Below are 14,607 nucleotides of genomic sequence, written 5' to 3'. Positions count from 1 at the left end.
TCCTGGGGAGATCTGGGTGGGGAAGGAATATATAACATATAAGGATGTGTGCAATTGTCCTTTTAATGGGAATGCATTTAAATTCTTCAAACAAATGAAAGAGAGAAAGTTACATACACACAGTGTGAGAGGCAGCAAGTGCTAGAGACCGAGAGATATATGTATGAATAAATGTACCCCTCAACCGTTTCTATGGCAATGAAATGAAGAACAAGGTAATGTGGAAAGTTATGCAGCTTCATGGAGACAGGAATACAATTTTAGATAATGTCCATTTACATTTCTAGAAGTAGAAATTTACATTTCTCATAGACTTAGAGTTATTTCAATGAATCCAAAGGGTGTTATGGGAAGTCTTGAAAAGATCCTAATTTCTAAAATATCAAGTATTAAAAGGCAGCTAATTTAGGATTTTGCCTTACACAAAAAGTATATGGCCTTCATGTAACATTATTACACAGCAAGAGAAGTATAAAAAGCAATATTGATCTATACCCTGCTATCACTGATAAATAATACACATTTGACTTACTTACAGTTACTAAGCAGAGTAGCAGCTTCAAACATAAACTTTTCAGACTTTCAGATCCATCCCCACAAAGTAGCGCATCCAAACTTTCCATAAGATTCTGGAAGAAAGAGCACAAGCTGAAGTTGTCCCCTAATACAATTAATCCATCATTCAGTCATTCTTGTAACATATGACCTACTTAGTCGTTATAATAAAAGACAGAGGGGGAGGTACTTGGAAAGGTTAGTTACCTGAAACAATTATTCTCCAGCAATTCTTACCTTAGAGGAGCTCAAGGTTTTATTATGCCTTAAATAAAAAACATTTTCAATCTTCCACTTTTTGCAACAAAATGCGAGAATGGGTCAGAGAACGGACTCTGTTGCTTCTTTAAATTTTGATCTACGATGAGCAGAGTGTACAAAGCCCGAGAGAGCTCAGTACCCAGGCAGACATTTGAACTGAAACCTTCAAGAAAGGATGCTGGTGGGCGTGGCCAAGATGGTAGAGCGGTTGGACGCGTTCTTCCGTCTCTCCGTTCCCGCCGAACTGGAATGGGCGATTGAATAGCACCTTGAGGGGGCCCAGCGGCATAATTCCTCCCAGGAGGGACAGGCGAAGTAAGGTGTTCCGGACCGACGTGGCACTTCAAGACGGGAGAGTGATACGCCGCAGTGGAGAGGCCGAGCCCGCGTGGCCCTTGCGAATCGACACAGCGAGCCAGGAGCCTGTGAGTGAGCCTGAGTGACAGCCGAGGGGAGGGGAGACTCTTTGGGGTGAACCCCCCCCCCCATTACCGGGAGGTGTCACACTGGTCCCAGCCACGTGCAAGTGGTGCACAGCAAGAACGGTAGTTGGAGATCGCGGGGAGGAAGCTTGGAGGCCCCAGCCTGATTGGGGCGCAGTCACAGGTCTATCTGGAGGGGTCTGGTGAAGCCGCTGCCTCCTTTTTTCCCACCAGCGCCTCCTGTGGGGGCCCACACAACTCTGGGATACTGGCCCGGGCTCCAAGGAAAGGCCCGCAGCGGAGGTCTGCTGCATCGGCGGTTGGTGCAGACGGGCCCTCTCATCCTGCTCCTGCTTCGGAGTATTGAAAGCGCCTCGCCCCTGGCTTACACAGAGTGGGAACTGGGAGTGCCCCCGCTTGCTAGCTCCTGGGTGCCCAGCTGCTCTTCCTCCACCAAAGGTGAGCCTCAGCACTGCAGCCAGCGGGTGACCGAGCAGAGGACGAGGTCAAGTTCCCGGTCCAGATACAGACCAGGCCTCCTGACTGAGGACGGGGGAAGGACCCCCTCCAGAGTGGCAGAGCGGAGACAGCAAAGAAACACAGTTAGAAAGCTTGCCAAGTAGGATCAGCCAGCTGCTGACGACGCGCCAAGATTTGGAGGGGCCCCAGCTTGTGTAAGCTACAGCGTGATTGCACCATGATGAGCCACACCGGAGAGGCTGGCGCTGGAACTCCAGGTCACACTCCCGAGTCCACAGAGCGGAGGGTGACTGGCCTAGCGGCAAAGGTGTATCGCACCCCCAGTAGGATTGCGCCGCGGCTGGGCCCGATCTGAGACACCTGGGGGCTCCATCATACCTGCACGTTAAGCCACCAGTCTGGAAGCTCGAATGGGTGGTGGAAAGAGCTCTTGGCCTAGAACACAGCGATCCTCCCCTTCCAACTTGGACGTGGATGAGCCAGGGTTGTTACGCCCATTGCTGCTGACCGAATCCTGCGCAGTGTACCAAACGCAGACAAAGGGAGGTAAGGTGGGTCACAGAGGTGATTCCCAATGATGGCAGCAGGCAGATCAAAGAAGGACAGATCGGTCAAGGACATGCTGCTGAGGACGCCCCAGTCTGAGAACCCATCCACCCAAGTGGATTCGGCGGTGACGGAGGGGGGGAGAAGCGGAGGGACCAGTCAGTCGCTCCTTCTTGGAGTACCTCTTCTCCTCCCTACGAGATGACCTCTTCACCATGAAGAGGGAACTATCTGCGGACCTGAGAGAGGTGCGGCGAGACATGGACTCCCTGGAAGAGAGGGTCAGTTCTCTGGAGAACCACGAGTCGAACACTGCGGAAGAGATTGCGAGCCTTCAACAGGAGGTCATCCGCTTGCGAGAGCAAACTCTGGACCTTCAGGCGCACACAGAAGACCTGGAAAACAGGTCCCGCCGCAATAATATGCGCATCCGTGGCATTGCATCAGGAGTGGAGTATTCCAATATTGAAGCTATGGTGGTGATCATGTTTTGCATGCTTCTCGGCAAGTCGGAGGGGTTTTCTATTTGATTAGACCGTACACATAGAGTGGGGCCCCGGAGGAGCCCCCCACCAGATATTCTAACCAGTGTCCATGACTATCAGCTGAAGGAACAGATCTTGCGTGCAGCCAGAGTCACTCCCGCCTTCAAATATAGAGATCAGAAACCCACTTTTTACCAGGATCTAGTGGCCTCAACTCTGTTGAAAAGAAAAACGTTTCGACCATTCACCGCACATCTACAAACCATAGGGGTGGCGTATTTGTGGGGTCACCCATTTAGACTGATTTTCTCGCTTAACGGCGAATTTTGCCAGCCTTGCTCGGTTGCGGAGGCCAGCAAGCTCCTGAGCATCGCTTATAGTTCACTGAAACCAGACTCAGCCACCATCACCAAAGAGCATCAGGCAGTCTTGGAGTCTCTTTCTGGGGGAACATTGGGGGATGGACACTCTGAATAACACGAGGTAACAAGCGCATATTGCGTGCCCACATCTACTCATATCATTCATGGACGCCTGGTCCGTCCGGGAGAGCGGAGAGACACTGGCTACGAGCACCCTTTCATGCTCCCTTTCCCCATAAGGAGCCAGGGTGCAGCCCTCGGATCGCTCACACTGCATGATGTTGGACTTCTGTTCCTTGAGACTTTGTTGTAGGGGTTTCTTTGTTGGGGTTTTTTTATACTTCCTTTGTTCTTTCTCCTGGGTCATGGCTCTTTACTGCCCTAGCTGTAGTAGTGGCTGTCTGTGAAGGGAGAGCACGGGATTCATGGCCTCTCTAGCTGGGAGCACGCGGGGGTCTACCAATTCGCACCGCAAGATCCTTTAGGACACTACAGGCGCTATAGATGAGATTAAAATTCGCTCTCTGAATGTGAAGGGTCTAAAAGGCCCGATTAAAAGGAGGGCTGTCCAGTTCTACCTAGAACACTCGGCAGCACAAATCTGCCTATTACAAGAAATCCACCTCCTCACGAAAGACACTCACCGACTTAGGTACTTCTCCTCGCATTCTACCAAAACAGCAGGCATGAATATTCTCTTCTTGCGCTCTTTTAGGGGCAAAGTAGGGGTGAAGCGAGCAGACATCAAGGGTAGGTTTTTGGCTCTTAAGATTACGATCGTAACTATACCCTTGGTTCTTGAGACGGGCAGTGATGGAGCTTGCTGCCACCCCAGACCGATCGCGCCTACTGGTCGGTGACCTTAATTTAGTATTCGACAATCAGTTAGATCGCTCCTCACACCGTCACGGGGTGACTGGGGCCCTCACACAAGTGGGGCAGGAATGGCTGCAAGATCTGGGATTAGTAGAAATATATGGCATCACATGCACCCTAATGATCAAGACTACACCTTCTATTCGCATGCGCACAAAACATACGCTAGGATTGATAATTTTATTGGGTCGCGCTCCCTACTCTCCCATGCGCTAACCTCGAACATTGAGCCACGCTCTCACTCTGATCATGCGGTGCTGACCCTTTGGCTCAAACTTCCCCCTCCGGAACAACTATCTTTCACCTGGCGACTGCATGTTACTTTGCTGCAGCGGCCAGAAGTGATAAAAAGCCTAGATAATGCCATAAAGAAATTCCTTACATTAAACGACTCCCAGACATCGCCTTACACAGAATGGGAAACACTGAAAGTATGCGCCGGGGAGGAGCTGATAGCTATATCCGCAACTGACAACAAAATCAGGAAGGAAAAACGGAGAGACCTCACCAGTCAGGTACAAGAACTAGAACATATTCATAAGCCGACGGGTGCCCCAAGAGAAGGTGACAACTGGAGACAGCTCGCCAGCAGTTTGCGGGACTCGATTTAGATAGGGCGGAGTATACTGCACTCAGGTTGCGACACTCCTACGTGGGGGGGGGGAATCGATGTGGGCGTCTCCTGACCAACAAACTCCGGGTACAACGCCAGTCGATGGCAGTCCACACAGTATGTGACGAGGCTGGTAATGAGTTTTCGGACGACAGCACCATTACTCAGGAGTTTAGGGACTTTTATGCCGAACTGTACACCGCACAACAACTACCAGAACAGGACTCCCTCTCTTACGTACAGGGAGCCAACATCCAAAGGCTCACCCCAGACCAGGCAGCTAGCCTAGATTGCCCCATCCGAATCGAGAAGGTGATTTCGGCTACATATCGCCTCAAACTGCATAAATCACCGGGCCCTGATGGTTTCTCTAATATCTTCTACAAGACCTTCTGTGCATCATTCACCCCCATCCTCACTAGATTATATAATGCGGTAGGGGATACTGGAACCCTCCATTCCACAATGCTAGGTGCCTCTATTGTAGTGATCCCAAAATCGGGAAAGGATGTCAGGTACTGGGCCTCCTATAGACCAAAATCACTCCTAATTTTTAAGCTTCTCACAGGCATATTAGCAGCATGCTTAGGCCTGATGATGCCAGGACTAATAGACCCGGATCAGTCCGGCTTTGTAGCCACCAGGCAATGTAGTGATAACACGAGGAAGGTACTCCACCTTCTAGAAAAAGCACAGGCTAGGACACGGAATGGGTTATGGTATCGATTGACGCCGAAAAAGCCTTTGACCGGGTGAATTTGGGGTACTTGAACATTGTCCTGGCGCGGTTCGGAGTGGGAGGGCGTTTTTTAAAATGCACGCTTAGCAGATACAGCCAGCCAACCGCTTCGGTGCATGTGAATGGGCGCTCCTCTGAGCCTTTCCAGATCTCCCGGGACACTGAACAGGGGTGCCCGCTTTCCCCGCTGCTTTTCGCGCGCTACATGGAGCAGATGGCCCAAAGAGTGCGGGAGAACCAAGAGATTTGCGGAATACGGTTTGGGGGGGACGCACATGCCATTAGCCTATACGCTAATTACATGATTGCCACTTTGGAAGAACCTCAGAGATATATCCCCACCTTCTTCGCTGAGTTAGAGATATTTGCGGCAGCATCTGGCTTCAAAATCAATGTGGCGAAATCCCAAGCTGTGGGGTTCTTTAGTCCACCAAGGAAGCTCAATACCGCTCCAGTGGGACACGGGATCTATTCCATACCTGGGGATCGGACTTACTAAATCCACCCATAACACAGCAGCTTTGAATTGTAAACGGCTCTTGTCTCAGGTGCGAGGGGAATTGGGCAGATGGAGACCCTTCGGTTTCTCCTGGTTCTGCAGAGGGGCAGCAGTTAAAATGAACATCGTACCCAAAATCCTGTATATATTTCAAACTCTTCCCGTAGCGCCCCGTCCCCTCCCCCCTGGGAATCCTCAAACAATTACAGGAGGAGATTTGCTCATTTGTCTGGGCTAATAAGAAGCCCCGAATGAGCAGGGATCAAAGTCATAGACCACCTGGGGAGGGGGGATTGGGAGTCCCCAATTTTATCCGCTACTTCCATGCCACCCAGTTGCGCATTCTCTTGGAATGGTCGCGCAGTGAGTCAGAGAAACACTGCCTCTTTATGGACTGGGCGCTCGCAGGGCGGGCTCGATGGGGGGGGGTTCACTTTCTATGCAAATCACAGGGCCCAGAAGGCATATATAACTCACCAGTCATTAACACGACTTTGCGAGCATTGGACTCCACAGCGGTTCAGTATGATTTAACCTCCTTTCCGTCACCCCTCACCCCCATAATTGGCAATTAGGGACTTTCCCGGACTGATTGGAGGGTGTTCCATCACTGGGAGGCCCGGGCATTCTGTTCCATTGGGCACATGTTTGACGCAGAGGGCCCCCTAACATTTGCTGATCTCAAATCCGCATTCACTTTCCCTGAGTCAGAGCGATACCATTACGACCAAGTGAGGCACTGGGTGATGCACCCGCAGGTCCGTCCTGAGGCCCAGAGAAAGCGAACCCCATACGAAAAGTGGCTTCACACTAAGACAGCCAATACGCTGCTTATCACTGAACTCTATCATATACTGCGGCCTCCTGAACAAGTGGCCTCCACGTCCGGGCAATGAAGGTGGGAGACTGAGCTGGGCCGAACACTCTTGCAGGAGGAATGGGGGGGATCTCTATTGCTGTGCGCGGCATACGACACAGAATGTCTCTAGTATTGAAACTGCAACCAAAATAGCCACTTATTGGTACCTTACCCCGCCCAGAAAAAACACAGATATAATCCTAACCACCCCTCACACTGCTGGAAACAATGCGGGGAGGAGGGAACTTTAACTCATGTACTATGGGAATGTGCACACCTCTCTGGCTATTGGGAACAAGTCCTATCGGACATTGATAGCCATTTTAATACACAAATCCAGCGCTTCCCAGCCTATATTGTATTAGGCTTACCTAACAAGACCACCTTCCCTCTTAATTCCAGCAGAAGCAGGCAGATGGGTATAGCGCTGGGAGCAGCGCTCCAGAACATACAAACCCACTGGGCACCGATAGGATTCCGACGCACCAAGGCTGGTTGGGAAGGTTATGGACTGTGCTGGGCATGGAGCGCATCACACTCACACTACAAGGGGAAGGGAACTCGTTTACAGACTACTGGCACCCTTTCCTATCTATACTTAGCACAGAGATGAGGGAACTAACCTGCCCTAAGACTTGCGACTATTGCGACTTGATAATCTCACTCAAGACCCTGTCCCATTAATTGCTCTGGACACAGAAGGGGAGTCAGCACAAACTACCAGCTGAACCCCTGGGACAGAGGGGCAGAGACGAGCGAGCGAAGGGAGAGAGTGGTGACATGTGATAGATTAGAACCCAGGAGAACCCTTTCCCTTTCCTTTTCTTGTTGGTTTTTATTTTGTTGGTCTTGGGGGTACAGTGAATTTCATCTGGTACTCTGTTCAATGCCATGCGCTATCCCATTGCTATTTTTACGTTGTTATCTACGCCATTGTTTGTTTAACATTTTTCAATTAAAATTATTTAAACCTAAGAAAGGATGCTGGTGGGTATTTTATCTGGGGTGCACACACATTCTATAGAGAACTTTTGCTACAGGTAAGTAATTTTACATTCTCAAGCAAAGGATCCTCCCCAGGTTCACAAGCTTGAAAAAGATGTCATATCAGTGCTGAAGCCACGAAGGAGGAAGAGGTGGAGGGCATTGACTCAATAGTCAAAATGAATCTAGAGGAATGTTAGACCTTCCTGTGCATCTCTTCTTCCATTCAAGCCTAAACAAAAATGGTTTGCCAATTCCTGGGGGCAGGCGATCATGGGTCTGTAGTTTTCCCTTACTCAAAACTTAATTACAAAATGTTACATTTTCCAAGTTAGAGCACGTATTCCTTGTTGCACAAAAGCACAAGATGGAATGTCAGATGTGGGCTGTAAAGGGACAGTAAAAGGACTTCTAGTATAAGAAAACCGTGAGACATATGTGCAGAACACAAACGTTATTCCTGTTGGACACTGTTTAAGGGAAATAAACGTTTGGTATACGTATAAATTAGACATTTAAAGGCAAGAATTGAGTGAATGAGTTCATATTAATAAACCAAGTTACAGTCAATCGTTGTCTTCAAAGTGCAAACAAGAGGACGACTCAGGTACAATTGAAATACAGGCCCTGATTCTGATAGAGGCCTAGTGTTCGAGTACCATTTCAAAACATAGGAGTCATTTTTACTTGAAAATGCATTTCTTTACAATGAAAACTCTACAGAGAAGCTGAACCCGTTTTGTCCCGGGCAATGAACAGCTCTCTATAAATCGGAAGACTAACTTATAGATTATCTGTTTGAGTTTTACTAACCGAGTAAAAGAATTTTTAAAAACACATTTTGGTCTCAAACACAGTCTACTTTGGGGCAGAGGCAAGACCTCCTTGAACATGAGTGAGAGAAAGTTGCTTTATCTGATAATGGCTAGTCCACTACACCAGTGGCAGATGGAATGTATGGAGGGTGGTGGGCGGGGCGACAAAAATAAAAGTAAAAAAATTAAGAAAAAATAATCCTACTTACCTTGTTAAGCGTGATGTCCTCCTCCTCGTGCGGGTTATTGGCAGTCAGGCTCCAGGAAACTGCAGTAACCAATCCTGTTGCTGCTCTTATGCTGCATGAGAGCAACGCCAGAATTGGAGGGAGTGGCCTCTCCCGCCGCTCCCAAGGCACTGAAGCTTTATGCTGCCTCTAACCCAGCTGTCTAAGACAGCTGAGTTAGAGAGGTGTAAACTGTGCATGTCTGGCTGGCCATCGCCAGAAAGTGGGCCAAAAAGACATGCACACTTTAAACCTAAGTGCCCTGCCTATGACTGCTTTCTGCTGCTGCCTGGCAGTGACTGGCAGCAGCAGAAAGCCCCGTCCTGACGCTCAGGACGGGATTTTGAAACTTAGAATTTTAATTTATTACCATTTAATTTTTCTTTCCCTGGGGCATTATTTTAGTGGGGCGACGCTCCTACGCTTTAACGGAGGAGCCGCCCCTGCTCTACACAACAAAATAATCAGCAAAATGCTTCTTGCAATGTAATCAATTCATAGCCTCATAGCGCAAGACTCCACACTAGCTGGAAAACGTTTTATTGATATTAAAGTTTATTAGAAGAATCATAGTTCAAACTTTCAATTCACCTGTTAATAGAAAAGGCACAGAGTTTCCTAGTATATATGGAAACAAAGTTATGTTTTACTCCATTTCTGGGCATCTGATAAAACTCCGAGAGCATGTGACAGTAAAAACAATTAATTTCTAAATTTAAAAGCACATAGCAGTATTAGTTTTCTAAGAGTCAGCAAAGAGCTCATTGATAAAAGAAAGTTCACCCGCACTGCAGAGGCCATTTTAAATGGAACCTTCCAAGTTCAGCATCCATTTTGGGCGGTAGAGAAACTGCAAGGAGAAGCTACCTTTTTTTTTGTTTGAGTTTTTTGGGTGTTCCTTTATAACTTTACAGGCTTTGGATCAGACATCATAAGTAAGCTTACACATTTTGATTCTGATACATAAAATCTCAAATCAACTTACATATGCTAAGCTTTAAGACCAATAGCTTGTGTGCTTAGGATATTTGACATGTCTGGGTAAACAGAACTTTAGCATTATGCAACATAACATAAGTATATATCATCACATTGCTTCCACTAAGAGAGACAAGGAGAACCTACCCTCATCACTGAATATTTAACAATAATATTTAAAATGGTTCTACTCTAAACTGGTTTACAGCCCGGTATTGATCAAAATGGACTATTATTCCAGTAGACTGGAGAGTGCAATCTACATACTTGAAGAGCATAAAAAGCGCTGCTACATGAAAGTGAGGATTTCGCAGCAGACGGCATTCTTAATTTTTCACACTTTTTTATGTTTTATTTCGTGCTATGATAGTGTCAGGAAAGCAGTGGCAGAAACGGAGCATAAAGGTTATTGTAAATGAAAAGGGTGTAAATTGATGGTTAACAGGAAATGGATCTGTATAGCAAATTATAAAAGAGTGAAAATCAGATATCATTTGGTTGTGCCCATCGCAGAGGTCCAAATCTGCACCTGCTGGCAAAAGAACTGTTCATGGTGAGGTCCAGTTGTTTTGGCTGGGGTGCACTTTAAATGTTCTCTGAGGAAAGAGAGTAGTGTTCCAGAGTTGTGCCGCTTGTAACAGAAATACCACATAATTTCTTATTTTAGTACTACTAAATAGTTTCAGGTCTGTGTGCATGCAACACTGGTAATGCTGATTCTTCGAAGGGTGGGGTGGATGGGTTGTTGCTAAGAAATCTCATTCCAAATTCGCACCACAAGGTCAGTCATTTGGGGTCTACAGGAAGGTGAGACAATTCTCTTTGTGAAAAAAAGCATATTTATTCTACTGAAGGAAAAAGGTACGTCAATTACTACAAATATTGGAGAAAAATAGGAAACGTAAGAAAGATATTTAGCCAAAAGGAAAAGACTTGTATGTGAAAAGCATATGTACATAGCTGTGAATGAACAGGGTTTAGACAGAATATCGGAAACAGAAATATCGTGGGGCAAAATATTGTGTCAAGAATATGGAGGACAAAAATATTGTGATGGTAAGTTTCTATAGGTAAGCAAAGTTTTAATATGTATAAATACCTCCACATCTATGTACCTTGACGGCATACACATATATCTATACTGTCAAGGTACATAGATGTGGAGTGAAGTGTAGATCCTACTCCTCTGTAGAGGAGGTGTTTGCAAAAGGGCTGGTACTTCTGGTTTCGTAAAAAGGAAGCCTGGGTCCAAAGAGCCACCTTATCTGAAAAGAAAACTCTAAAAGGCTCAACTACTTCTACTGCCTGAATCAACCTCACAGACTCTACTGGAAGAAATACATAACATCAGGAAATCCACTTTCAACATAGAAAACAGGTAAGTAATAGGGTCTGAGGGAAAAGACGACCGACATGGACAAGTCCCCCTACTGAATCTGTACAAACATAGAAGTCCACGGGTCAGGAAAAACAGAGAACTAACAAAAGTATTGAGATTTGTGGAAAACTGTGTGGTATGGCACACCTGGACTACTGTCTATATGAAGGATCCTGAAAAAGAGGACCTAATCCCATCACCCACCGAAGTGGCATGCTTCATCATATGGGATCTCCTCTTAACCGCAACCTGGTAAGATTAAGGAGCTACAACTCCCAGCAATAATCAAAGGGAGGAGCTTGCGGGTGTTTTCAACTATCCATGAAGGACTAGATCTCCTAAAGATCGATGAAGCTAGCCTTAGTGTGGTGAAAAGTAAGTCTTGCAGTGTGAATTAAAGGTGATGTTAAAATTGACTACGAGGAGGAAGCATAATTTAATAGAAATCTCCAAGTGCCAACATTAAAATAACAGAAGCGCGATCTGAACAAATTTGCGAACCCGCATTAAGTGAAACAAACAAAGGTCTACATGTTTCAGCCAACAGAGATCAAAGACTGTGATCGTGGCTTTCTTCAGGACCAAAGATTAACTACTGCAGCAAATTAAAGTGACTCAATCACCAATGTGTGAAAATAACCTGGAACAAAAAAGGGGATTTACATAACAGTGGAACGATACAACCAACTGTGTACCTGTGTGTTGTTTCTTTTATTTAAAACACTACAGGAATAGTGGATTGATTCCCGTATCAAATCTAAATATCACCTACCGCTCCTGGTCACAACTCAGGGCGTAAGGCAACGCTCTGTCCGTCGTTACCCCGGGCTTCCTTCCTGGTTGCTCCGAGCAGATAAATAAATGACAACTTACTTTGTCACCTGAACTTCAAAGTATATATTTTACCCGCCCTAAGTAAAATATATACTGGAAACATTCTTCACATCCAGGAGCGTCCATAAGATATCACTCTATGCCTTTTGCGCAACAAAACAATGCTACATTTCATTTATCATTTTGTTACTGTTATCTTAAAAGACAATATCGTCATCACAGGGTCTCTTATGTCCCTATTGAAATCTACCTCAGAAGGACAGTTCTTCCAAAGTATAGCATAACAATTAGCGGCTGAAATGAAGGCAAATGCTACTCAACAGTATGCATCTGTTCTTGGCATGTAGAGCTGCAGACCCACACACTTGCATAGATTGCCATCTGGTGTTGGGCCTGGATGTTTGCACTTGTTTTTGTCCTGGAAAGATTTTGGAAGGCACGAGGTAGGTGACTCCTCCTTTGGCTCATAGTGTGCATGGGCATCGGCTCCATCCTCAGATTGTTTTTCGCCAGCAGGGAAATTATGGAGCTTTGTAAGAAACAGGAAAGATGCCCATGTACGCTGTATCTAAATAAGATGGTACTGGAACAGATAAAGGTAGCCGGGGAGGCGGGGAGGCGTGTGTGGATCTGCAGCTCTACATGCCAAGAACAGATGCATACTGGTAAGTAGCATTTGCCGTTCGAGGCATATGAGCTGCAGATCACACACTTAGCATAGATTGTATAGCAGTACCCATCCTTAGCGGCGACCACCAGTATCTGCTGCAGTAGTTTGAAATAGTGTTTTGAGAACAGCCTGGCCCACACTAGCTTGTTGTTTTGTTTGCACATCTACACAATAGTGTTTTGTGAATGTGTGCGGTGTAGACCATGTAGCTGCCCTGCTGATATCATCTAAGGGGATATTCCCTAAAAATGCCATAGAAGCCCCTATCTTTCATGTAGTGTGGGCTTTCGGAGGAACAGATAAAGTAAGTTTTGCTTTGTGGTAGCAGATTTGTATGCATTTAACGATCCATCTAGCTATCCCCGACTTTGATATGGGGTTGCCTTTGTGTGGTGGTGAGAAAGACACAAAAAGTTGTTTGGTCTTACGAAAAGGTTGTGTTCTCTCGATGTAATAAAGCAATGCTCTTTTAACATCTAAAGTATGAAGAGCTCTTTCTGCGACTGTCTGCGGTTGCGAGAAAAATACGGGCAACTCCACAGACTGATTGAGGTGGAAGAGAGAAATGACTTTTGGAAGAAATTTAGGATTAGTTCGTAGAACAAACTTATTATGATGGATTTGCAAAAAAGGTTCTTGGATAGTTAGTGCTGGTAGCTCACTAACTCTCCTAAGAGAAGTAATGGCCACTAGGAAAGCAATTTTCCATGTTAAGAATTGTAGTTCACATTTATGTAGAGGTTCAAAAGGAGGGCCCATTAGCCTCGTGAGAGCGATGTTTAAATTCCACACAGGTGAGGGTGGAACTCTGGGAGGAATAATCCTTTTAAGGCCTTCCATAAAGGCTTTGATGGCAGGAAAAGTGAAAAGTGTTGTCTATTTTGTAGGTATGCTGCTATGACAGCAAGGTGCAGTCTAACAGACGTATGGGCTAAGTTGCACCTTTGGAGGTGTAGCAGGTACCCTATGATGTGTTGGATAGACACGTCTAGGCGATTGATGGTGTTATGACACTACTTCACAAATAGCTTCCACTTGGCTGTATAGCAGGCTCTAGTAGTGGGACGTCTAGCTTCTTTAATGACGTTCATACAGTCAGGGGGAAGATTAAGGTAACCAAACTCTAAGACCTCAGGAGCCATATCGCAAGGTTGAGCTGAGCTGGGTCCGGGTGTCTGATCTCTCCACGGTTCTGGGTTAAGAGGCGTGGTGAGAGGTGTAATTTTTGGTGCGGAGCTACGGACAGTTCCAGTAATATGGTGTACCATGGTTGTCTGGCACAAGTTGGAGCAACTAGAATAAGAGTTAGCGAGTTTTGCTGTAGTTTGCGCACCACCAGTGGAATGAGTGGGAGAGGCAGAAAAGCGTACACAAATCTGTCTGACCAATTCATCCATATCGGATTGCCTTTGGACAATGGGTGTGGATATCTGCCGGCAAAGCTTGCGCATTTGGCGTTTTCGTGGGTGGCGAAGAGGTCTATCTGTGGCTGCCCCCACATTTAAAAAAATGGCTGAAGAACTTGAGGATGAAGTTCCCACTCGTGGATCTGTTGTGTTTGACGACTTAACAGATCGGCTATGGTGTTTTGGACTCCCGGGTCATGTTGGGCTAGGAGAAATATATTCTGTGATATAGCCCATCTCCATATGCTTAGTGCTAGCTGAGAGAGCTGCAGAGAGTGTGATCGGCTATGGTGTTTTGGACTCTCGGGACATGTTGGGCTAGGAGAAATATATTCTGTGATATAGCCCATCTCCATATGCTCAGTGCTAGCTGAGAGAGCTGCAGAGAGTGTGTCTCGCCTTGTTTCTGTATGTAGTACATGGCTGTCATGTTGTCTGTGTGGACTAAGACAGCTTTGCCTGATATTTGCTTTTGGAATGCTTTTAAGGCTAAGAATATGGCTAGTAACTCCAGATGGTTGATGTGGAGTAACTTTTGTTGAGGTGTCCACCTGCCCTGCATGGTGTGATGTAATAGGTGAGCTCCCCATCCGGAGAGCTATGCGTCCGCTGTCATGA

The 14,607-nt window shown here is 46.4% G+C and overlaps 1 protein-coding gene across 2 annotated transcripts in view; it reads right to left on the bottom strand.

Moving 5' to 3' along the window:
* The window catches only part of ARMH3 (armadillo like helical domain containing 3), a 772,183-nt gene that overhangs the window by 642,149 nt on the left and 115,427 nt on the right, over window positions 1-14,607 (bottom strand). For both annotated transcript variants that reach the window (XM_085606447.1, XM_085606449.1), the window contains one exon: window positions 537-629. In XM_085606447.1, the coding sequence (XP_085462573.1) occupies window positions 537-629 (93 nt within the window). The remainder of the gene's footprint in view (window positions 1-536; window positions 630-14,607) is intronic.

This window comes from Triturus cristatus, chromosome 1_2 (assembly GCF_964204655.1).
Source record: "Triturus cristatus chromosome 1_2, aTriCri1.1, whole genome shotgun sequence".
Taxonomy (NCBI): Eukaryota; Metazoa; Chordata; class Amphibia; order Caudata; family Salamandridae; genus Triturus; species Triturus cristatus.
Note: the sequence above shows the minus strand (reverse complement) of the source record. Positions and strands in the feature narration are given on the sequence as shown.